This window comes from Lissotriton helveticus, chromosome 7, assembly GCF_964261635.1.
Source record: "Lissotriton helveticus chromosome 7, aLisHel1.1, whole genome shotgun sequence".
NCBI lineage: Eukaryota > Metazoa > Chordata > Amphibia > Caudata > Salamandridae > Lissotriton > Lissotriton helveticus.
Window position 1 is genome coordinate 509,691,745 of NC_136068.1, and position 26,413 is coordinate 509,718,157.

Genomic DNA, 26,413 nt, shown 5'->3' on the forward strand with positions numbered 1-26,413 from the left:
AGGCCGGAGTTTCTTCCGAACGAGTTAAGCACATCAAATAATACAATCTGAAAGAGACACGTTAGTATTAGATTCCTTACCTTAGAATATTCCCAGGCGTCAGACTGGATCCGGAAATTTTTGCGTAGCAGTACCCTTGCGCGTCGGTAGGCGTCGTCTGCGGCTCCGCGTCCGTCGTCGGCGGCGTCGGCGTCGTGGGCGCCGTGATGACGTCGTCGGAGTACTTAGACGCCGCCTCCGCGTGCTGACGTCAGTTCTTCTTTTTTCCGCGCCAGCTAGCGCAGATCTGGAAAAAGCAGTAACCCTAGTCAATTTTGACTAACTTTTTGATCCTTTTTGATTGCTATTTCGAAGTCTCTCGACTCCGAAACGGTGCCGATAGGGATGCCCGGCTTCAAGCATTGTGACGATTGCGACCGGCTGATGTCGGTCACGGATCCTCACCGTGTGTGTTTGTCGTGTCTGGGCGTCGACCACGACGACAAGGCCTGTTCCGACTGCCGGGCCCTCTCTTCGAAAGCCAGGCGGGAGCGGTCCCGTAGGCGCCTCGAACTCCGGCTGTCGGCCCTGCGCCGTGAGAGGTCCCGATCCCATTGGAGGTCGAGGGACAGGTCGCAGGCCCGGAGCCACCACAGCTCCGAGAGTACGCCGCACTCCTCCGGGTCGAAGTCGTCGTCAGGTAAGCGGCACAAGAAGTCCAAGCGGCATCATCGCTCCTCGGACTCCCCCCGACACTCGCGCGATGCGGCCGGGGGTTCGGGTGACACCGCCCACGCGGCTCCGTCGGAGTCGCGGGCGCCGCGTACAGCTCCACACCCTCCGGTCCCTGGGCTGAACGCGTCGCCGGAGGAGATCGAGCGCTTCCTCATGGCCATGAGGAAACTCTCTCCTCCGACGGGCTCCGCGGCGCCTCCGGGACCAGCGGACCCGTCTGGGAGCCCTAGCAGGTCGGCGGCTTCGGCCCCGACGCCGTCGGGTGCTTCGGCCCCGACGCCGCCGATGCCTTCGGGCCTGGCGCCGCAGGTCCCTGTTATCCCGATGCCGTCGGCGCCTTCGGGCCCGGCGCCGAGGGGTCCAGTTGTTACTACGCCGCCGGCGCCTTCGGGCCCGGCGCCGCAGGACGCCGCTGGTCCTCCTTCGGGATCTGGTTCGTCGCCGGTGGATCTGACGGCCTCCCCGGCGTCGGACCCTCAGGTGTCGCCTCCGGCGCCGTCCTCGGGCGGCGCCGACCCCGGTCCTCCTTCTGTTCCTGTTCGGCCGTCGGGACGGCCCCATTGGGCGCCGCTCCAGACGCCGTTGGGTGAATTTCACTTTTATGAACAGGCCCCATTGGTTGAGGACCCTGAATTTCAGGAGATGGGTGAAGGAGAGGACTGGGAGGGGTCTGAGGACCCTCTGACCAGGGAGTGTCAGTCTCATGAGGACTGGACAGGAGACCTTGGGGAGGCCAGTGGCCTGGACACCTCTCCAGACACTGGGTTTGTCTCCCCTCCTACCGTGGCTTCGGAGGAGGGGGCAACATATGGTGTGGTGCTGATGAGGGCTGCCAAGGCCTTGGGCCTTGAGCTCCCCGTCGCGGCCGTGAGGACTAACCTCCTCACTGAGGTCCTTAAACCGCAGTCAAGCTCGGCCGAGCCTCTGCTGCCCTTTAATGAGGCCTTGACTGACGTTCTTCTGGGCACTTGGTCCAAGCCCGCTACGGGTTCGCCCGTAGATAGGAACGTGGCCAGACGCCACCGCCCAGCCCCGGGCGACCCATGTTTTCTGTCCTCCCACCCTACCCCCGAGAGCCTGGTCATCCAGGCCTCCAATTCCCAAACCGCATTCCCGTCGGCCCCGCCGGATCGGGAATCCAAGAGGTATGACCAGTATGGGAAGAAGATCTTCTCATCCATTAGTTTAGGCCTGCGGTCTTCCAACACCGCCTGCCTCTTGGGACGTTACACCCACTCTGTGTGGGATAAGGTCGCGGAAGTGCTGCCAGAGTGTCCGTTGGAGGTACGGGCCAAACTCGGCCAAGCCCTTGTGGAGGGCCGGGATGCAGCCAAGTATTCCATCTGGTGTGGGCTGGATACCACTGACTCGCTGGGTAGAGCGATGGCAACGACGGTGGCGGTCAGACGCCACGCCTGGCTGAGGTCCGCCAACTTCTCGGCAGATGTCCAGAGCATGCTCATGGACATGCCGTTCGATGGCCGTCGCCTCTTTGGCGACAAGGCAGACCATGCGCTGGAGCGTTTTAAGGACTCCAGGGCTACGGCCAAGTCCTTAGGCCTCTCGGGCCAACGCCAGCAATCGGCTGCCTATCACTCCTTTCGTGGCCACGGAAGGGGTGCGCCCACACGTGCCGCCAGCCACGCACCGCAGGGCAATATCCAACGCGGTGGCGGCCGTGGGAACCACCGCCCAGGCGGTCGGGGGCAGCGGCGAGGTCAGTCCACACCTTCCCCCGCAGCATCCGCCTCAAAACCCTCCTAGTCCGTGCTTTCAGGCCCATGTGACGCCAGTGGTGGGCAGGGTTCGCCATCACCACCTCCACTGGCGCACTGTCACGTCGGACAGGTGGGTGCTGCAGATCGTCCGAAGGGGCTACTCCCTCCCCTTCGAGGCGACTCCTCCAGCCATGCCACCGCAGAACCACCGTGTATCGGGGGATCACTTGCGACTTCTGCAGGAGGAAGTTACGGCCCTCTTGGCCAAGGGGGCCATCGAGCGCGTTCCTGGGCCAGAAGTAGGGTGTGGTTGCTACTCCCACTACTTTCTGGTACCCAAGAAGGGCAAAGGGGGCCTACGCCCTATCGTGGACCTACGGAACGTCAACGGCTTCCTCCGGAAGGAGAAGTTCAAGATGCTGACACTGGCTCAGGTCCTAGCTGCCCTGGACCCAGGAGACTGGATGGTAGCGTTGGACTTGCAGGATGCTTACTTTCATATCCCCGTCCTGCCTGCCCACCGGCGCTACCTGCGGTTCATGGTTGGCCACGAGCACTTTCAATTTACCGTGCTCCCCTTCGGCCTTACCAGCTCCCCACTGGTGTTCACAAAGGTGATGGCGGTGGTCGCAGCTCATCTGCGCAGGTTAGGGGTTTCAGTCTTCCCCTACCTCGACGACTGGTTGTTGAAGGCGGGCTCGCCCCAGACAGTCGTCAGCCACCTCCAGACGACGGCAGACCTCCTGCACCTGCTGGGGTTCTCCATCAATGTGCCGAAGTCACACCTGTGTCCCTCTCAGAAGCTCCTCTTCATCCGAGCCGTTCTGGACTCGGCGCGGTTTCGGGTTTATCCGCCCGAACAGCGGGTCCGGGATATTCAGGCTCTGATTCCCATCTTTCAGCCGTTATCCCGGGTTTTGGTCAGGTTGACGCTGCGGCTTCTGGGGCTGATGGCCTCCTGCATCCTACTGGTGCATCACGCCAGGTGGCGGATGCGGGCTCTGCAGTGGGACCTGAAGTTTCAGTGGGCCCAGCATCAGGGCAACCTATCCGACCACGTCCTGATCTCGGAGGGCACTGCAAGACAGCTGCAGTGGTGGCTTACGGACCGCGATTGGGTCAGCGGCAGATCCCTCTCCCTTCCCCAACCGGAGCACGTAGTTGTGATGGACGCGTCCCTCCAGGGCTGGGGAGGCCACTTGGGAGAGGCGGAGATCAGAGGCCTCTGGTCTCCGGCGGAGACCCGGCTCCACATCAACCTGTTGGAGCTCAGGGCGATTCGTCTGGCACTGAAGGCATTCCTCCCCTCTGTCCGGGGGAGTGTAGTGCAGGTGTTCATGGACAACACCACCGCCATGTGGTACTGCAACAAACAAGGCGGGGTGGGGTCGTGGATCCTTTGTCAAGAGGCTCTTCGCCTTTGGCAATGGCTGGAACGCCAGGGCGTGACCCTGGTGGCTCAACACCTGGCAGGTTCTCTGAACGCCAGGGCGGACGAGCTCAGCCGTCGGTGCATGATGGATCACGAATGGCGTCTGAACTCGGATGTGGCGCAAGGCCTCTTTCAGCGATGGGGAGAGCCTTGGTTAGATCTATTCGCCACCGAAGAGAACGCGCAATGTCATCAGTTCTGCGCATTGGAATTTCCAAGGCGGCACTCGCTCGGAGACGCTTTTCGTCGCGAGTGGAGTTGCGGTCTGTTGTACGCCTTTCCGCCTATACCACTTCTGCCCAGAGTGCTGAAGAAGATCAGGCGCGACCGGGCCCAAGTCATCCTTGTGGCTCCGGACTGGGCTCGAAGGTACTGGTATCCAGAGCTACTCGGTCTGTCAGTCGATCCCCCGGTTCGTCTGCCTCTTCAGGAGGACCTTCTGTCGCAGCAGCAGGGGACGGTCCTCCACCCGAACCTGTCCAGTCTCCACCTCCATGCTTGGAGATTGAGCGGCGACAGTTGAGGCCATTTGACTTGCCTCCTGAAGTCTGCAACATCATTCTGGCAGCCAGGCGTCCCTCCACAAAGTCGGTATACGCCTGCAGGTGGAACAGATTTGTGGCATGGTGCACAGCAAAGGCTGTGGATCCTCTTTCTGCCCCTCTTTCGGAGGTTCTTCTCTTCCTTCTTTCTCTTGCCCAGCAGGGCTCTGCTCTGAGCACTATCAAGGGCTACCTTTCTGCCCTTTCAGCCTTTCTCAGGCTACCTGATCAGCCTTCTTTGTTCAAGTCCCCTATTGTAAACAGATTTCTTAAGGGCATCACTCACACGTTTCCTCCTGTTCCGTTTGTGATGCCTCAGTGGGACTTGAACCTGGTTTTAACATTCCTGATGTGCGCTCCCTTTGAGCCACTTCACAACTGTCCTCTTCGCCTTCTGACCTTGAAGACTGCTTTCCTGGTTGCCATCACCTCTGCCAGGAGAGTGAGTGAGCTCCAGGCTCTTTCTTGTACTCCGCCTTTCCTTTCTGTCCATCCGGACAAAGTGGTGCTTCGTACCAAACCTTCTTTCCTGCCCAAGGTTGTCACGGCCCTTCACATCGGGCAGTCTATCACCTTGCCAACCTTCTTCCCGCCACCGCATCCCTCTAAAGAGGAAGAGCGGCTCCACCGTCTGGACCCAAAACGTGCGCTCTCATTCTACTTGGATCTCACCCGCCAGTTCCGGGTGGATGACCAACTCTTTGTTGGTTACGTGGGCGCTAAGAAGGGGAAAGCGGTGCACAAGAGGACCATCTCCCGGTGGATCATCCTGTGTATCCAGGCATGCTACTCCTTGGCTAGGAAGGAGCCCCCGGTTGGACTGCGGGCTCATTCTACTCGAGCGACGGCGACTACCACTGCCCTGGGCAGGGGTGTGCCCTTACAAGACATCTGTCAGGCAGCTACGTGGGCATCGCTGCACACGTTTGCAAGACACTACTGCCAGGACAGCCAAGTCCGGAGGGATGGCTTCTTTGGCCGTTCCGTCCTCCAGGACTTTCTGGTGTGATTATTGGTTCGCAGACCCACCACCGGGGTTGGTATTGCTGGGGTATCTATTCTAAGGTAAAGAATCTAATACTAACGTGTCTCTTTCAGATGCACAAGTTACTACTTGTGTAACGATATATCTGTAAGAGACATTAGTTAGTATTAGATTCCTTACCGACCCACCCATCCTCCCCGTTCTGCGAACCAATATCTAGGGTTAGGGTTGTCCCCTTTCAGGGCCCTAGTTTCAATGGCACCAGTGTTGGTTTTTAACATGGCTCTGCGTTTCTGGCGCGGAAAAGCTGTGTCTAAGAACTGACGTCAGCACGCGGAGGCGGCGTCTAAGTACTCCGACGACGTCATCACGGCGCCCATGACGCCGACGACGGACGCGGAGCCGCAGACGACGCCTACCGACGCGCAAGGGTACTGCTACGCAAAAATTTCCGGATCCAGTCTGACGCCTGGGGATATTCTAAGGTAAGGAATCTAATACTAACTAATGTCTCTTACAGATATATCGTTACACAAGTAGTAACTTGTGCTTCAATGATTTTTGAGGCAACGTGAGGTACAACAAAATATCGTCCGCTTAGAGCGATATGCGGTCCTCAAAGTCCGGAGTCCAGTGTATGCCTCTCATCGAGGGCTCCCACCGTATCCAGGCAGCAAGAGGTTCCAAGGCAAGGGCAAAGAGAAGTGGTGACAGAGGGCAACCCTGCCGCGTACCTCTCCCAAGAACAAAGGGCCCGGAGACCCGGCCGTTTACCACAACCTGTGCCAATGGTGTCTCATACAGAAGTTTTACCCAACTAATGAATCCAGAGCCAAAACCAAATTTTGCGAGAGCAGCCCAGAGATATGGCCATTCGATTGTATCAAAGGCCATCATGGCATCCAAGGACGCCAAGATGGCCGGTTCACGCAGCGACGTCGCCCTCGCGAGAACACCATGCAAGCGCCGCAAATTCAATGCTGTGTTGCGATTTGGAATGAAACCAGACTGATCTGGATGAATTAGGTCACTGACTAACTTTATCAGGCGGTTTGCAAGCAGCTTAGCTAGAATCTTAGGTTCAGCATTAAGGAGCGAGAAAGGCCTGTAGGACGCACAGCGGTCTCGTGGCTTCCCCTCCTTATGGATCACCACAATGGTCGCAAGACGCTGATCACGAGGAAGGGAGCCAGTTTCTCGCGATGCTAAAAACATATCACGGAGATATGCCGCTAGCGTGTCAGGGCGCAGCTTATAAAGTTCGATGGGAAGACCATTAGGGCCCATAGCTTTCCCGGAGCGAATAGAGCGTACAGCGAGAGCCACCTCGTCAACCGTGGGCGCAGCATCCAACAAGTCCCTGTCTGACTCCGTCAAACGAGGCAACGCAATATCCTGTAGCAACAAATGAGAATCTTCCTCGGGCCTGTTAGATACTGGGGAATACACGTCCCGAAAATATTCAGCAAAGCATTCAACGATGTCAACAGGGTCAGTCGCTCGCGTGCCATCAGGTCTCTCAATCACTGGAATCACACGACTTGCCCTCTCCCTTCTATCTAGCCAAGCAATCAGTTTCCCAGCCTTATCGCCCACATCATACAGTTGTCCCTGCTGCTCTCTACCCATCGTCTTAGCTGCATCGGTAACTAAAGTCCTATACTCAAGTTGCTTGAGACTGAAAACATGAAGCTAATCTCGGGTAACATTCCGCTCCAAAGCACTTTCCAACTCAGCAATTTCAGTCTCAAGGCGGACTACTGCCTCATTCCTGCTTTTCTAAGCGCACCCAATTAACGACAGTGCCTGTCCCCGAATGACCGTCTTAAATGCCTCCCACAGTGAGACAGGAGAAGACACAGACCCCACATTCTCAGCAAAGTACAGATCCAAAGACTTAATCAGTTCAGTACGGGTTTTGGTGCTGAGGAGGTACCATGGATTAATCGGAGCCACCCTTCCCTCAGCACCTACATTCATATTTATCTGAAACCACAGAGAGTGGTCCGATATGCCTCTAGCCAGATGTCTGATCTCCCCAATTGACGAGGACTGGGCAGCCGGTATCAGAACATAGTCCAATCTAGAAAGACTACCATGTGCACCCGAGTGGAAAGTGTACTGTGTCTGTCCTGGATGCATCAATCTCCAACAGACCACAAGTCCCAGTGCTTCTAAAAAACCACCCAACCAAGACTGTGCTCTCGTAAGGTCCCTGGGGGGGGTAACGATCCTCCCTCCCGGAGACAACTGAATTGAAATTACCGCCCAGTATCAGGATACCATTCGGGAGCCCCAAAACTACTTGTCCCAAATCCGCAAAAGTAGTGGTCTGTAAGCCAGGTGGGACGTATACCGAGAGCAGTGAAATAGTTTTTCCCTACCAGTGAGTGCAACATAATGCCCCTTAGTATCCAGAACTATGTCATCGATTTCCAGGGGAGGAGAGTTCCTGACCAAGATACCCACCCCTCTAGAACTAATAGTGAACCCAGAATGTGCAGCGAGACAATATCCCCGCCTGTTCAGAGCGTAGCAAGCGTTTCCAATCAAATGAGTCTCTTGTAGTAACACTACATCAGGGTAGAGGCGTCGCAACATCTGCAAGACTACCCCCCTCTTTATCCGGTCTCCCAACCCATTTACATTCCAGCATAATAGCCTCAGCCCCCTACCCCCCATCCAGACCTTCGATGATCTCCCACCTCATGACGAACACAACACCCAAGTCCAAAGTTGAAACAGTCTGTTGCCTTGAAAAAGAATGAAAATGGAACACTCCCAACATACTTCCCCCCTCCCCCGACAATACCCCAGTACAACTCCCCCCACCCTGCACCCCTGCGTAGACTCAAAAGCCACCCAAACTTGCAGTGTGCCTGTCGCCCTATTAAAAACTAATCTACACAAAGAAACCCAGAGGAGGAAAGGGTCCCTCTCTCCCCCGCCACCTCCGGGTGTGTACCTCAAAGCATACGATCACAAAAGTCAGCAAGCCACAGTTGTCTATTGTACTCATTGTCCGGAACTCGGGTTCCATCGCTCATTCTTGTTCCAACAGGCCCCCTTCAGCTCCACCTGAATGTTCCGTACGATCTCGCCGGGTAGGCAACGTATCCAGCCAGTCACTCACCCCCTGGGGGCGATCAAAAAAGAGTGCCCGGCCTTCATACTCCACACGCAAACGGGCCGGGAATAGCATCACATACTTCAAGTCCATATCTCTAAGTCGCCTCTTCACCCCCTGAAATCCCATCCTTTGCTTCTGGACGGATTGGGAAAAGTCCGGGTAGAAGTTCACCATGGTGTTTTCAAACTGCGTAGGGCCGCCCATCCGCAAAGCCTGCAAAATGGCGTCTCTGTCACTGAAATTAAAAATTCTGGCGATGATCGGCTGCGGGGGGAACCCCGGCTTCGCCTTCCCTCCCGGCACTCTGTGTGCACGTTCCACCACGAAGAATTTACTCAGTCCCTTGGGGGTGAGGTGATTGAGGATGAGGTCTTCAACAAGGAGATCAGTGGTCAGTGTTCCATTGTTTTCAGGGACCCCAATAATACGCACGTTATTACGCCTTGCACGGCCCTCAAAATCCTCCAGTCGACGAGCAAAGAAATCGTTGGCGGATCTCAAATTGCGAACTTCTGTCTGCAAGTCGGACATATCGGTCGTGAGGCTGGAGGTCTTCAGGTCTAGAGATTTGACCTTCTCATTAGTCTTCGCCAAATCTGTTCTGATGAGATTAACGTCGATGGCCACTGTCTCAAATTTCAGGGCCAGGGCCTCGTATTGCTGGCCGATGGATGTCTTGATGCTAGCAATGGCGCCCATGACGTCTTGCAGTGTTAAATCCGCCGACACAGTGGGATCATCAGTTGCCTCCTCCCGGACTCTGGGTGTGCCACCGGGGGACCCTCTGGGATGAGTGTAACGATCCATAACATTTGTTTGAGTTGCACCCCCCCGGAAGTTGGTTTTGACTTTCCGTTTCTCACCCTCGGGCTTGCCTGGCATGGTGGGCTGCGTGCCCCCGAGGGGCGCCTGAGATCTGGTCTAAATGGGTCCTCAGAATTCACCCACGGGAACACCAAAGGCTGATTCAAGCCAGTATATGTCCGCAGCCACGCACTCGTTGTTCCCAGGCCTATGTGAAAGTCACGGGTTCCAGTTGCGCCCAGCGTCGGTCCGGGTGAGGGACAATGCCAGTGAGCAAAAACGAAACTGAAAGCCAACTCCGGGCTATGGCCTGGACCCCTTTAGCCGGTGTTGTTGAATTACTGCATGGGCACAGCAGCAACTCAAGGCCCGGGTGTCCCCACGGGGTGGGCCGCAAAAGTGCAGGATGTCGTAGCTTAGGAACCCGAAGTCCAAATCAATTCCTGAAAGCAGCTATTATATCAGCTGGGCAGCGTCATCAATAACCCATCTTCGTATTCAGGATATAATTCCGGATTGATGCGGGAGGCGGAGAGGGTCTCGGGAGCCCTGTGCTCACGCGGCCATCTAGGGTGCGCGCGAAGCTCCTCCTCAGCCCTAAGATTCTTAACCACCTACGTACATTGGCCAGCCAGGGGAACGATACGTGTGTATCCAGTGCAATTAGTTCTTTTAGTGCCATTCTGTAGATAGAAAGTTCTTCAGTAGCCCATAACCTGATCCAATAAAATAGGCTCATCAAAATTGCTCTGTCCTCAATACGTTTTAGCCTAAATCATATGTATACGGGATAATTGGGGTATTTTTGGGCAAGGGGATCAATGCTGGTGAAACCCTATTTTCCCTTGTAATAATTGTGGTCATTTTATGGCCACCCCACAATTCGGATCCGTAAAGGGCGGCAGTTTGTGCCTTTGATTTATATACCTCCAATGCTGGAGTAATAGATTTGGTGTAAGGGGCATGGAGTTTTTTAAGAATGGGCACTGAATTCTGCGTTAAGACAGTTCCAGATTTCGTAATATGGGGACGCCATGACAGCTTGGAATCTAAGGTCACTCCTAGATAAACAAAGTTATCAACCCGCTCTATTATTGTACCATTAAGTGTGATAGTACTCTTAAAACTTTTGTGGGGTTTGATGCACATGTATTTAGTTATTGAGGGATTTATTTCCAAACCTTTTTCTGTGCAATACTCATCAAGCTTGTTGAGAAGATTCTGGAGCCCCCTGGGAGTTTGGGAAAGTAAGATTGTGTCGTCTGCAAAGGTAAGGGCACACACATGGGAGCCACCAAGTTTAGGGGAATCATGTTTTGATTTCAATAAGGAGTCTACCATATCGTTAATGTAAAGGAGGAACAAGGTTGGCGCCAGGACACATCCCTGGCGCACACCTCTCCTCGCCGGGATCTCCTCAGTTAGTTCCCCACTTACACCCCAGCAAACTTTTACATAATTATTTTCGTGGAGTCTTATCAGCTGCACCAAAATATTTTTAGGGACGCCTTGCTTTAACAAATTTGCCCAAAGCAGATCTCTTGGGACTAGATCAAAGGCGGCATTAAAGGCCACATAGAGTCTACCTGATCTTAATTTGGTATAATTCCAGGCAAGGGTTTGTAGGAAGGTGGGTACCTGACTATGGTTACCCCCAACTTTTTGCCTTGTGTTTAGCTGGTTCTCGACTTAGTTTGCCTGGGATCCTGCTAATCAGGGCCCCAGGATATCTCCTCTCACTGTAAAATGGACTCCATGTACTTTAGGTACATCTTCAATTGGATATTGGGTCACCCTTGTGAGTCCCTGTATAGTGTACCCTAGGTACCCAGGGCATAGGTGCACCCAAGGCCTACCAGGGGCTGCAGCATATATTATGCCACCCCTGGCTGGCCACCTAAATTGACACAACTGGCTGATCACTCAGCTGGGGCAAGGTCGTGTAATCACCCCTTGCTTAGGTATAGTATCCCTATACCTACCTTATATATAGACACATAGTAACCTATAAGTCACTCCTATGGCAGGCCTTAACAATCCTGGAGGCAGAGTACTTGGTTATGTGTGAGATGGTGCTCTAGCATGAGCTGAGCCTGTCTGCAGCTTTCGGAACTATGTCCTTATAGCTATTCTATGATATTGCCATACCATATACTCTTAAGTGCATTATAATCCTCGCGGTTAATGCTAACTTTGGTTTGGCTTTATCCAAACATGTCGTGTAAGGTGTCATATGCTTTGGAATACTACCCCCTCGCCAATTCTGGCGACGGGGGTAGCATTCCACCCTTCTAGAGGGAGAAGACATGTTGAAACTACTGCACCCGGTTAAACTTAACCAGAGCCCCAGCATCACACAATGGATGCTGCTGCCACAGACACAAGTCTGACCTCCTGCTGCTGGGAGTCCTTCCAGTCATGGAGGTTTGGACAATAGGTTTCCTGCCTGGAGAGGTGCGAGCGCCACCCTAGATAGGACTTTGTGTATTGGGACAAGGAGGGCTGAATAGATTGAGACACTGCCTGAGGCACACTAGGTGCTTCATGCATACCCCAGTTCAAACCGGTTGCTGGGGCACTCCAACCCCAGCTCTGGCACGAAACTGGACAAAGGAAAGGGGGTGTCACCACCCCCTTCCTGGTCCCACCCACAGGAGGGACCTAGAAAGTAATCCAGCCTCTTTTAGCTGTATAAAGGTAGGAGCTGAGTACTGAAACTTTAGATTTGATCCTGAACTGAAACTTGAAACGAAACTCTGGACCTTCGACATTCTGCTGAAGCTGAAGACTGAAGAATCTCCCTTGTGGCCAAGGAGTGACCACCCTGGGCAACCAGGCACCATCCAGCAAATCAACGGCTTGCTTTGTCGACGCTCCCACTGGGACCCGAGTACAGAGCCTGACAAGACCCAGACTTCCAGTCCTCTCTGACCCTCTCTTCACGTCTGCAGCATAGCTTCGATCCGTGGAGGCGACGAGACACGTGGGACCGGACATCTTGAAAAGTCTGCGACTTGCTAACTGTGCAGCTCCTGAAGTATCCTCGCAGCTGTGCACTGGGGATTGAGAAGCCCTGAATCCGAGCTCCACCTTCATCGAAGATCAGCCCTCCACACTCAACGAGTTCTGCGTGGGGACCTTCTGCTTGTGTTCTGCTCGACGCATTGTCCGGTTGCTGGCCCGTTGGCTAGTAGCCTCTGTGACGACACTCCTTTTGAATCAACTCACTGGCCTGGTTGCTCCAGATTGGCCCTTGCCTCCCTGCAAAGGTGAGGCACCTCAGACCTTGCTGGACTGCATCAGAAGCCTTCTTTGAATCCTGCGTGGGTTGCCTTTGCCAAGGCTTGTTGACTCCAATCCGGCAGTCGTCCCCTCCATCTGCGAGAACCTTCGTGGGACAGCTCCTCTCCAGCAACTGGTCGTCCTCGACGCCTCCTGGCCCACGTGGCTGAAGAGACAAGCTTCACGACAGCACCGGATTGCTCCTTGACGTCGTCTGGTTCCTTCCTGGTTCCACCCGGTCACTGGCTAGTGACCCAGACTCTGCCCCCTCTGCTTTCAGGTCTTCTTCATCCTCAATCCGCCCTTGGATCCACCCGGACATCTTCCTCCTGGTCGCCTGCAGCATCTTTTCTCCAGGTCTCCATGGGCTTCAACGGCGAACCCGACACATCTTCACACCTATGCACCCGCTTCCTGTGGGTGAGGTAACGCGAGTACTTCGGTGCTCCCAAGGGTAATGACTATCCAAGTGTCTAGGTTTTTAATTGTTTCCTCCTAGCTAAACCGGAAGTGTCCTGAATCCTTCTTTTTCTAACTTCTAAGTTCCCATTGACTTTACATTGACTCACACGTGTGTGTAAAGACACTGCACGCGCCGCCTGTGGGCCTCCTACTCCTAGCCTAAGGTTGAGATAGTGTAGCCCCAGCGATTCCCTAGGCCCTAGGCCTTTCCTTTTCTCGTGACTTGGTACTTATACCACTTTTTTAATATATGGTTTGCTTCGCCCCTAGGGCCTAACTGTAATTTGTGCAACTTAACGTATTCTGACTAAGTAACTTGTTATGTGCTTTGGCCTCTGATCTCATAAAGAGTTCAGAGGAGTGTGTTAGTAAATAAATACATATATTTTATATATATCCTGTGTGGTGTCCTTTCATTTGATATTTAAGGGGTTACATAGGGGTTACATATGGTAAAACAGCTGGCTTTACACGCCCTCAAGAGTCTTTTAGCCTAAGACTGTTCTGTCAACGCTACCACTAGGATAGCTGGTCTATAAGGTTGACTTACAACCATCACCATAAGGGTTGTTTGGACTGGTGCAAGGTGTTCACTAGAATAGTGAACATCATATACCAGGCCAACATCTCACAGGGTTAACAGCCTGAACACCTGATCTATGTTGCTGATTCTTTTTCTGAATCCAGCCTGATAAGGAGACAATATATCATTATCTGTTAGCCAGTCATTTAGTCTTTCCAAAAGCTGTTTAGCATACATTTTTTGTGAAATGTCTATCAGGCTAATTGGCCTGAAGTAGGCGGGATTGTCCCTACACCCCTTCTTGTGTATAGGAACAATCACCGCCCCCTTCCATGAGGCAGGTATCGGCTGGCCACTGCTTCTCCCATTGCACAGTGAGTTCATGTACGGTGCCCATACATCTGAATCATGTTTAAAAAGGTCCCCCGGCACGTTATCGGGCCCGGGAGCTTTTGATGCCTTGATAGATACTATTGCTTGCTTGGTTTCTGAGATAGCAAAAGATAGTGGTGTAATATCATTGGATTTTAACAGCTCAGTGATTATGTTTGGATCCTCGCTTGGTAACAATTCGTCTGGTGCATATAACTGGCAAAATGTGTGAACCAGGTAGTAGGAGCTAAATGGTAGTACTGAGCTGGCTTGCTGTGTTTACCACCGTTTGCAATGATCCGCCAAAATAATGAATGCTTTTTCATCCTTGCTGCAAGTAAAAAGTCTTCCCAACCTTCATCCTCCCAACGTTTGTGCGCTATCCTTAAAATCTGTCTATAGCTATTCCTTGCATGTCTAATTAAGATAGGTTCTCTGGCGCGTAAGGTTCTTATCAAAACTTTTTTCGCAGTTCTACACGCTTCGTTAAACCAGGGGTTAGCTAATTTCCACTTATTATTGGAGCGGGGTTTCTTTATTGCTGCTCTAGTAAGAAGTGGTTAAATTTTAACCACTAGCATGGAATGGATTTGGGTAATTAAAATCTGATTTGTGGCATCAGTAGAAAGAAAAAAAGATAGAAGATCACTAAATATATTATAAATTGTAGTCAAAGATTCAATGTTCTCTAAAACGGTTGGCCATCTAACAGCCCTCCTGTTATTACATAGCATAGGTTGTGGTACCTGCATACCTATGCAATTCTGGGATTGGATATATTTAGCATCTAGCGAAAGGCACAGGGCGAAATGATCAATTTCCCTCCTTTCCTCCACTCTAAAATCGACCACATATCCCCAGTATATAGCACTTATCATAATATAATCTATTGGTGACAGTGCTTTGCCCCGTGTAAAAGTATTTGTACGATCAATATCAGATGGGCACCTGCCATTACATGCCCGTAAGCCTTTTTCTATGGTGAAATTAAAGATCTGAAGGGCTGAAGCGGTACACCTTGCTAGTTTGTCAGTGTTTAACTGAGGGATGCCTAATGCAAGATCTTCTTCCTCGGTTATGGTGAACATACCCCAAAGGGGTTCATAGCAACAATTAAAATCACCGCCAATTAGAGTAGGACCATCGTAAGTGATAGAATCGATGATCCCAGTTAACTGAGTAATTAGCGAAGTTTCTTTAGCAGGGTCACATGGTCTTATATATAAATTGAAAAGTAAAACACTGGGTTTGTTGGTAAATTTTAAAAGTAGTCCCTGAATATCTTGTGAACTTGTCCGTATTACGTCTATATCGACATCTATTTGGTTCCTTATCCAAATTAGGAGACCACCAGAAGGTCTACCTTTATTATAATGCGTTGCTGCCATGCTAAATGTTCGATATCCCACTTTAAATGTAGGTTCCAGGGCCCACGTCTCCAGGAAGAGGCATATATCAAATCTGTCCGTGTAGTTTTGCCAATCTGGTTCCTGTACGTTTTTTCCTAAGCCCGCTACATTCCAAGATAGGATGTTAAAGTTCTCTATAATAGGAACACTAGCTCCTGTTAGAATATGCCCACTTTCCATAGGCGAGTAGGGTTATCAGGAAAGACATCAATTAGTCCCACATGATAATTTGGATTAGCAGGCATTATTTCCCCTAAGGTCCCTAGATCATCACACTGGTCCCCTAGATTAAGCAGTGGCGGGTTAACAGGTTCAGTTAGTCAATCCACTAGTTCGAGACCACTCTGAGAAGTCAGAGCAGATGCCGAATCAGTGGAGATAACCTTGCTTACCATGAGATTTATCCTAGTACCACTATTAATTACTGATGTTTTATTTTGTCTGATCCCCATCTTTGACTCAAAGAAACCATGGGTTCTCAAGTTAAAGGCGATTAGGTTTTCAGCTATTTCCCTTGAATAAAAGGTTACCCTGATATCGTCCAAGTCCCCACCTTCTTGGTGTTGACGTTCAACATTTTTAATGTTGGATTTAATTATGGAAAGGCAGTGTCGCTTGGTCCTCAACCAGTGTGTAACCTTATTAGCCAAGGAGTCCGAGTCCTCTTTGGTTCCTAACTTCAGTCTAGGGGTATTTGTGATATAAACATAGGATTGAGTCAGAACCTTGTACAAGGAGTGAGAAGGTCCTTGGTTTTGAGCTTGTTGGGCGAACTCCTGAGATACATCTTTTCTCCCATTATTTGTCCATTCGCGGGCAAACCCACATACACTAGTAGGGGGTAAACCGACATTTGCCACTTTTCCCTGATGGTTCACCGATCCACGGGCACGCCCCCGTAAGCTAGCTGGTGGTAAACTATCAGGTAGTCTTTTCATATGGGAGGGGATTTGGTCTCGTCTATATAGGTTGCGGTTTTCCTGTCGGGCTAATGTTTGGGAGCCTGAGTATTGTTGGCAACCGCTTCCTCGGGTAACATTGCAGAGACCGCGGATGCTAGGAAACCGGAGGTTAACTAGATTGGTTTCTTCGTGACAACACTCAACCGGTTTAATAGCATTAGTTTCAGGTCTTAACTTGCGTACATTACTCCCGTTGAGATTAGGAATGGTGCCCCTCTCACCCAACTGGGTATTATTGGCGAGCGTTTCTATCATTTTTTTAATCATGCTAACCTCCTCTTCAACCTTGGTTAATTTGAGCATCAATGTCATCATCAAACTGTGAGGTTCGATATCCTCCGGATGCTGAGGGGGACATGGTACAGGGGAGTTAATTAAACTCCCGCTGAAAGTTTCTCCACCCGCCCGGTGTTGCTCCAAGCAAGATTCTAAGTTTTCTGCTAAAACAGAGAATCTGTTGGAACATTCGATAGTTACAATTTCATCTTGTGTATCAATGACCGTGTGATGTTTGTGGGCTACATCAGTGTGTGAAACATCAGGATTACTTGTTGGAGCTATTATCTTTTGCATTATAGGGACTGGCGCTATAGGAGGAGAAACCTTTTCTGCTGGCTGATGAACTATAACTACATTGCTAGCAGCTTTCTTAATTGGGGTTTTGTTCTTCTTGCTGTAATAGGATGAGATTTTATTTATGCCTCTAATCATGTGCTCCTAACCATCAAAATGTTTTCAACTTCTTCTATGAGGTTGTCAATGTCCGCTAATGTACAATTATCAGCTGCGGTTTGGGGGGGTTTCTGAGTCCTCGCAATTTTTCCCTGCCGGTAGTTGTGTCTGCAGCTTTTCTTTTTCCCATCTCTAGTGTTATTCCAAGGGGGTAGGTACAATCTAAGATGAAAGTCTAGGACAATCAGTCCTTCAAAACCCACAGCCCCTTGTAACTACTAAAGTTCAAAGCTCGCAGCAAGAGGGGATTAAAACATTAAGAAGCAATTTCAATTGGTAAGTGCATAGAAATAATTATATCGGAATGTTATAACTTCCAGACAATTGTCCTTGGAGTACGACAGTAGAAATCACCACCTATCCAGGGCAGAGCCACACTACATATAGTAAAGAGTTTCAAAATCCAAACGATGATATTGGCATTCACAAGCTTCCAGAAGGTAGCAGCCACACGTTATAGTGAGTGAGTTCTCTTAGCAGTCAACGAGATTTATGGGAATGAAACTTTCAAGAGGAGTGGCCCAGTCCAGTCTTATTCGGGCTTAGACGGGCGCTGCGGGAACCCTGCAGGGTTTTAGTAGCGCCTCCTGCCGCAAAGCGGTGACGACGATCTTGTGCGCCCCCGGGGACTCTGGAAGACTGAGTCCCAGGCGCCTCTGATGTCTCCCGCCGTGTTGCAATGGCGGCCGTGGTATAGCAGCCCCCCGTAGGTTGGTCTGTCAGGCTGGAGCTGGGACTGGCGAGGTGCAGGCAAAGCAGCAGGTAAGGCGTTAGCAGGGACCCGCGCTGCCGGAGCCCTGCAGGGTTTTAGTAGCGCCTCCTGGTGCAAAGCGGTGACGGCGATGTTGTGCGCTCCCGGGACTCTGGAAGACTGAGTTCCGGGCGCCTCTGATGTCTCCCCCCGTGTTGCAATGGCGGCCTTAGTAGTAGCAGCCCCCCGTAGGTTGGTCTGTCAGGCTAAAGCTTGGACTGACGAGGTGCAGGCAAAGCAGCAGGTAAGGCGTTAGCAGAGACCCGCGCTGCCGGAGCCCTGCAGGGTTTTAGTAGCGCCTCCTGGCGCAAAGCGGTGACGGCGATGTTGTGCGCCCCCAGGGACTCTGGAAGACTGAGTCCCGGGCGCCTCTGATGTCTCCCGCTGTGTTGCAATGGCACCGCGGTAGTAGCAGCCCCCCGTAGGTTGGTCTGTCAGACTGGAGCTGGGACTGGCGAGGTGCAGGCAAAGCAGCAGGCGTTACTTAGTAATTCATCGTCTGACATTGCTTCAATGTCAGGGTCAAGTCTCTAGTAGGCTAAATCTAGCCAAGTTGCTCCTGGTCTACTTAGTGGACTGAGCCAGGTAATGTGATTTATATGTTTTAGGGCACCTTTAAACTAGAGCGCATGGTCCTGGTAAGTTAGTGGAATTTCTATATCGTCTAACGGAATGTATTTCTCTGGTGGTTCATCTTCTTTGTAGAAGTGAACCACTTTTGTTCTTGGATCTGCTTCAGGGAAGACTATCCATGAATAGAATACCTCTGTCTGGTGATAATCATGTGTCTCTATCACAAAAATTACCCTACCACCTCTTGCTGATAGGCCATTTGGTATGAGTTTTATAGTGATGGATTTCCTTAAATTTTCTGGAATGTTTATGGCATCCTTGTCGGTCTCTTGGAGACCTGTAAATTTTAAAGTTTGTACGGCGTTGTCGCCTGGAGCTCCACCGGCCTCGGTATTATTATCGAGGGACATTTTTTGTTGACTGAAAGTTTGCAGAGCAAGTTTCAAGGAAACAAAGATAAGGTACACAATATTTTGGAACATTGTATCCTTCAACGTTGAATAAACCAAAAACTAATACATAGGATTTTTTCGTCCTACTCAGCTATGGCGGATATTATCCTTTTACCCACTCCAGACGTCTATTGGAGTATTTACGGAAAAAAGGGGTCTCTGAGAAAAGCACGACTGAGTTACTTTAGTATCTAGCGTTAAATTAGTTCCTTACCAAACGTTGGGCGCCATGTAGTGTAGTTCCTATATTCCCAATAGGTTCTGCGCATTGGAATAATATATCCTATAGATTTGACATAGATCTTATGTCAATAGGTCTCTATCGAATATACTAAACTTAATTGTGTGTGTGCCAGCTAACTCAGAGGTCAGTAGAAACTTTCTCGTATACACACGAAGGGATTCGTTTCTGACAACAGCATAAACATGACAACTTTGTTTCCCAAGAATAAGAATATATCTCTCAGAGTCGTTGAAACAATAGATAACTAATTCACTCAGTCAATCGTGCATGCTTCGTTTCTACAGAGTTGCAGAGAAATAGTGAGATGGACATTTTCCATAAAAAGGGTTTATTGAACAGTCTTCTTTCTCATGCAAGAGAAGTGAACTGCTACAATCGTTAGGCAGACTGCAAAGTATAATGCGTACAGCGTAAACAGTAATATGAAATAATACTGTAAGAGCATTGTGTGGTTTCTAAGCCATATAAAAATACATACATAACTACCATTGACTAAAATACTCAACTGGTGCTTCTAAAATACGGCTACCCCACTGTACCTAACCTAGGTCTAGTACGAAGGAAGAAGTAAGTATGGTCTTTTGCATAGGTTTCTACCAAAGGTTTCTCTAGGTTCTAATCAGCTCCATACCTTAGAATGAAGGAGGTCTGTAATCTCTGTCTCGGGACTCGAATTCCCAACACCCCGCAAGGGGAGTCAGAAAGACTGGAGCTGGATTCTCGGCAGGAGAAAGGCAGCTTCCTGATCAGTGCGTCAACTGGAGAGTCGGCTTCCTTCAGCACTTGCTGTAGCGAGCTGCGTCGGGCAAGTAGGCCTTCGAACTGCTTCAAAACACAGTATCTTGGTATAGCAAGTGAAGGTATATTTATACCTTGAAGGTGTTTAGGAATGCCATAGTTTGACATAAAGTCGGGCATATAAACGTCATAAATGAACCCCTGGGGAATAGTTGTTCATTGTAAAGTAACTGAGTTCTTGGAGAAATCAATATTCAAGCAAGGGGAAGTTCCCTAACGGCTTAAGCTAGTTTTCCAAGAAATCGTTGTGACGTTTGGTGAACGGATGGAAGTAGCCATGCCTGTATTTGGGTAGCATGGGCTATGCCTAAATAAGTGCTTGATTTCTATGCCTATATAAGGGCAACATGAATTGTACCTATATAAGGCATGAATCGGGTAAAATTCAACCGGAGCCTAAAACCCCACACAACACTAGAAAGATTGTTCCAGAAGTTAAGTAACTTTTTCTTCCATGCAGGATCTAAGATGCCTCAGCAGTGCTCTGTTTTCAAGTGCAGTACTTACATCATAATGTATTTCTCTATTTTCCACTGAATACTCCACATTCCTGCACTGCAGTGAGGTGTAGCATTCTGTATTCTATTTCAGTGCTTCATATTTACCTCTCTGACATAGCCATCCTGAAAGGTTCCACAGTTTGCACTCTTGTGCACTTGTGCGTCTTGTAATAATTTGCATTATTCTTGTTTTACTCAGGATCAGAACAGGCCCCTCCCCCGGCTCCTCGCTCAGGTGAGAAAATCTCTCTTTTCTCCAAGATGTTATAGGACATGTAAAAGCTTTCCAGTATATCACCAGTAATTGTTATGTATTGTATTGGAACATTTATATAGCACTTACTATCCATACGTGGGACGCTGGAGCACTTGCCCTCATGGATAGCACGCTACGCCACGCGGGGTGTGTTGTTAGACGTGTGTGTACTTTATGTTTATCCTGTGAGGCAAGTGTTGACATGTTGTGCGCTATGACCACGGAGGTAGGTTTATTATATTGTAGAACCCAGGGCTTACTAGTATGATGGATGGAGAAGGGTGAAAGAGATGGGCACAGTTGGACTTTGCAGAGATTCAGTGTCATTATCATATCCCATCCGCCACTCAGTGTCAGTACTTAGCCATCCAACACTGGGTCACTTAGCCCTGTATCTGCCTCATGCTAGCCATCCTCTCTTACCATTTGAGAAATGGCTTCACACTAGAAATACTGATGATGTGTCCTCTCCGACATATCTATATATTTCTCAACACTCTACAGAACCCCGTCAAATCCTCAGCACTGTTGCGCTAGGAGAAAAGGGCGAACGCCTCTTCACTTCCAAAGAATGGTCAGCCATTCAAAAGTGAGCCCATTCCCATTCTTCAGTACATAGCACCTCAGGCAAAGAAACATTCCTCAACAAATTGCACTATAGGTACCATACCCCTGCGCAAACAGCTCAATGGAAGAGAGATGGATATGCATGTTGCTGGAGGGGCTGCGACCAAATGGGAACTTTAACCCACCTTCTTTAGCAGTGTACAAAGCTTTAGCAGTACTGGTCTGAAGTCTTTGCCTCCATTGACCAAATGTATAACATCAAACTCACCAGATTCCCGAGCTACATTCTCCTGGGTCTCCTGAATGCCCTGACTTATCCCTTGAAATCCACACGTGGACGAGCCATCACTCTGGCTCTATGCCCTGCCAAGCAAGTATTGCTAGCACTTTGGGGTGCAGCTACAATACCCACTCAATTTCAATTCAATTTATAATCTTTATTCGGTTCTTAAAAAGACACCATAAAAGCACAGATACAAAATACACACACAAATTATTTTTTTTAAAACAGCAAGTGGTATTCAATATAAAAAGTATAAATGTTAAGATTGTCTGTCCTCAGGGAATGGGCCAGGGGATTTTTCTCCTTAAATGTTCAAATCAGGTTAGGGGCCAATTTCTCTAGTATTCCTCAGTCTTGTTGCTAACCGGATAAAGTTTATCGTGCAGAACAGGGTATAAGCGTCCTCCGCTTCCTGTAGGAATCTCAGCGCCCGTTTTGCATGTTTAAATTTTAACTCTTTCAGGATCCCCACCAGGAACTTGCGTCTTGGCATAGTATAAAATGGGCACAATAGAACAAAATGAAGGGTATCCTGCGGAGATCTGAGATCGCAGCCGCAGGTACCCTTCTCTTCCACTGTGTGGGTAAACCCAGATGGCACCGCAAGGAGATGGTGTAGCATATTAATTCTGAAGCGGGTCATGAGGTAGCGATCCTGCGCGTTGTACATAACCCTCAGGTAAGGTTCCATGCCTTGTTTCACAGTGAGCTCATTGTAGAGGAGATTGGTGGGTTTGTGCTTCTCTTTTGCTGCCCTTGATGTCTTCAGCTGTGTTAGAAAAAGTTTTTTCACCAGGGTCTTGCTCTCCGGGGTAAGAGAGTCAGGGGATGAGAAGAAGTTAGAGCAACCAATCTCCGTTAGGGACTTCTTGACATATTTCAGCCAGGGGATCGCATGGCCTTTGTCTCTTTTGAGGCAGTCCTCAATAATTTGTCTTGTAAGGGCCGCCTCTGGGTTGGTCCATACTTTCACCCATGCCAGAAGAGGTTTGGATTTAATTTGATCCTCTATGAAGGGTTCTCCTACCTCTTCATGTATTATGTGGGCCGATACGCTCTGTGGAACTTTTAATATTCTTCTCAAGAATTTATTCTCTTCAGTCTGAAGCGGCTGTGCTTTTTTGTCCAGGAAGCCCCACACTTCTGCCCCGTAGCTTACTTTCGCACAGCAGATTGATCTGTATAAGTTCAATATTTGTTCTGGGGACCATTTCCCTAGTCTTTGCCCATACCCCATGATAGCTCCTACTGAGGCTGCCAGTTTTGTGGAGTGCTTTTCAATCAAGGGTTTGAACGTTAGGTCGTGATCAAATAATACCCCCAAATACGTAAAAGACTTGACCTGATCTATTTTGTGTGACCCAATGTGATAAGTGAAGGTTCCTTTGATAGGTTTCCCAGATGACATAATATAGGACTTTTCCAGGTTTGTTGCCAAGTCCAATTTGTCCATGAATTTGACAAACCCGTCAATTAGTTTCTGCAGTCCCAAAGGTGTTCTAGCGAGCAAAACCGCGTCATCGGCGTAGAGTAGTACGGGCACTGCTCGATGACCAATTTGGGGGGAGTCTACCTTAAGTTTGAGGAGATCCTTTTCCAATGAATTAATATAGATAGAAAAGAGAAAGGGCGCAAGGATGCATCCCTGCCTTACTCCACTGTTGCAAGTGAAGGGATCGGTCTTTTTGCCCTCATGGCTGTCCCTTACACTTGCAGAGGTGTTCCGGTGGAGATTTTGTAGGGTGTCAACTAGTGATTGGTCCACTCCTAGTTCCTTTAACATGGCCCAGAGCTTTCTCCTGTTTACGCGATCAAAGGCCGCTGAGAGGTCCATAAACCCCATATGGATGGACCCCTTCCCGGCGATGGTATATTTTGCTATCAGGAGGTATAAATTTAGGCATTGATCGGTGGTAGATCTACCTTTCCTGAAGCCGTATTGGATTTCAGAGAGGACTTGTTGCTCCTCGGCCCAGTCTTGCAATCTCAGTAAGATGACTCGCCCCAGAACCTTAGCTGTCACGTCGATGAGGGAAATGGGTCGGTAACATTGGGGGTCATCACGGTTGCCTTTTTTATATATGGGCACTATAGTCGCCGTTGACCAGGACTGGGGAAGTCCTGCCTCCACTGCCTCGTTTAGCACCCTGGTGAGTAACGGAGCCCATAGTTCAGGTCTGCTTAGGAATAGGTCTGGTGGAATTCCGTCCGGACCCGGCGCTTTGTTTTTGCTGAGCCCGGCTATTCCTAATTCGACCTCTTTCAAAGTGAAGTTTGGCTTGACAGGCCGGTGAATCTCCGGTACCTCCTCCGTGAATGCCTGGCTTGAGTGATTGTATAGGCTCTGGAAATGTTTCTGCCATTGCTCCGGCAGGATGGTGTTCATAATTTTTGGTGCCCCTTGATCCTGGAAGCATGGGGAATTAATCACTTTCCAGAAAGTAATAGAGTCTTTTCTTTCTGCAGCCTCCCTTAAGTCTTCCCAGGCTTGGTTTTGTATACTTTGCTTTCGTGCCTTCAGCGCTTTTTTATATTCGACTCTGTTCTGTGCAACCTTTGTTTTGTCCCTGGGTTGGGCATGGAGGCTATCCTTCAGATTTTTCAATGCCTTTGTGCAGTTCGAATCAAACCAACTGGGGTTTGAGGGCATTTTGTTAGGTCCTGTGGTTTGTAGGGAATTGTTTACGAACTGCGCAATTTCTTCGAACGCCTTCACCACCTCAGCTCCAATCACACAGGGGTCAAGACATTTATCAATTGCTGCTGAGGCTTCGAGTAATAGTTTTTTGTAAAAGCTGTCCCCGTCAATTTTGGCCCATTTGATTCTTCTTCCCTGGTCCACTGCTCTTTCCATGATAACAGGTCTTTTTGGGCGTGAGTAAACAAAACCTTCCATTTTAATGATCACCGGATTGTGATCACTAAAGCTACTGGCCTCTATAATGGTTTTGCTGATGCTTCTTTTTAAATTAGGAGAGACTAATACAAAGTCAATGTAGGAGTGGCAGCCTCTACCTTTATATGTCGGGGTTAGTTCTCCTTTCTCACTTAGTGTGACAAGGTCTAGAGTTTGGGTTAAATTGTGCCTTTTCATTAGTCTTTCTAGATCCCAGCCCTCTTTTGAGTGAGTGAAGTGTGGACCTTTCATAGTCGTGCATCTTGACCAGTCGTTGTTGAAAGGTATTAGTTTCTCACAAAGGTGGCAGTTAAAATCTCCCATTAGTATCAGACTCGTGGGATTTGGTGTCTTGGATAAAAAGTTCAAACAATTTTCTAGTTCATTTATGGCTATTCCCTTCTCCGTCGTGGCCGGTGCATTGTACCAGTTCATTAGAAGAAAGGTTAGACTTGGCGAAGTGAACCTTAATACTTGAAGGTTGTGTGTGGCCCATTTAGTGTCGGACCAAGTACCCTTGATGTCTAGATTAACGTAGACCGCGAGCCCCCCACTTGCTCTCCCTGAGGTTGCTTTTTTTGCAGGGACAAAAAAGCTTTTATAGCCTTCCAGACTGTAGACATATGGTTCAATGGCCCAGGTTTCTTGCAGGCATAAGATATGGAATTTATTTATGTAGCTGAGCCAGTCCTGAGATTCGAATTTGGCCGCTATCCCTGCGATGTTCCATGATGCTATTAATAGATTTTCATGGTTCATGTCCTTTGATGTCCTTTTTTCCTCGCCTAATGGAGGCTTTACTTGTTTACCCGTTTCAGGTACGGCAACGAGGCTTAGTTGCGACCTGTGGGGGATAGCGATTCTTCTCTGAGCAGAGCGGGAGTTATCAATTACGGGGTTTGTCCCCTCTCCTTTTCCCCGGGTAGTGATCGATGATGTAATACTGCCTCCTAGGGTATGCTCGAGTTCCGGAACGTCGTCTTGGCCCTGGTCTGCCCCCTTGCTTATACATGTTGGTGAAAAACTTGGCTCATTCATACCTTTGGCCTTTGAAAGTTGATAGCCCAATCTTTGTCAGTCCACCCCATCAAGTGTGCTGAACCTATTCCAATGTGCATACTGCATTAAGGAAGAGTCATAGGTTGGAAATACAGAATTTGGCCTTTGCCATTGGGGTGGGCCATATTGGAAGCCCAATTGCGGTGTTCTATTCGGCCCAATGATCTGCCTGGGCCTTTGAGGTGCGAAGGGGTAAAAATAGGATAGGTGAACCGGGTGAATTTGTGATCGAGTATAGCTAGGGGGGGTATTGCAGATAAAATTAACTTCCGCCATATCTCTAAAGTTCACCGTGATGATGTCCCCTGCTATAGTCTTGGTACCTTTGCCAATCCACTCACCCCTTCTTACTGAGAGAATTTCCCCGTAAATGTTAGGGGGCAAGGGTCTGTGTATTTGCAGCCACTGTGCACATTTGTTTTTTAGTTCAATTTGTGATTCCCGTTGTCCCTCCCTTAAAGATGGAACTCCTGTTAGGACAACCACGAAGGGCAGTGCTTCAGGCGGGAGATTAATTGTCCTGAAGCGAGTTGCCGTTTTCTTTTCATTAGTGGTTGTCGCAGTGGGAATCCGGGAAGACTTGGGATCCGCTTTAGGGGTTTGGGCGTTATTTCCTTCCACCGTTTGAGAAGATCCGGGTGGAAGTTTTTTGTTGTCAGTCGATGTTTGTTTTTTATTTTTGCCTACGGGCGAGGTAGAGGCAGCCTTTTGTTTATCCTTAACTCCTTTCTGTGTGACATTGTTGTTATTAGGTTTTGCCATCCCGTCAGATGTTAAAGAGGCCTTATCTTTAGGTGCACTTGTTGGTGTAGGGTCCTTTGATTTTGTCGAGTCACATTCCTGCGCTAAATGAATTTTCGGGCTGATCCCCTTGTTGTTAACCAGTGATGTCAGTCTATCTATTTTTGCTATAAGGGGTTTTAACAGCACCGTGATGGAGTGCTCAAGGTCAAGTTTAAGATCAGCC

The 26,413-nt window shown here is 49.5% G+C and overlaps 1 protein-coding gene across 1 annotated transcript in view; it reads left to right on the plus strand.

Moving 5' to 3' along the window:
- LOC144768685 (uncharacterized) overlaps positions 1–26,413 on the plus strand; it is a 9,047,330-nt gene that overhangs the window by 6,456,740 nt on the left and 2,564,177 nt on the right. Inside the window, exon 51 of the mRNA XM_078652515.1 lies at positions 20,585–20,620. Within this exon, the coding sequence (XP_078508641.1) occupies positions 20,585–20,620 (36 nt within the window). The remainder of the gene's footprint in view (positions 1–20,584; positions 20,621–26,413) is intronic.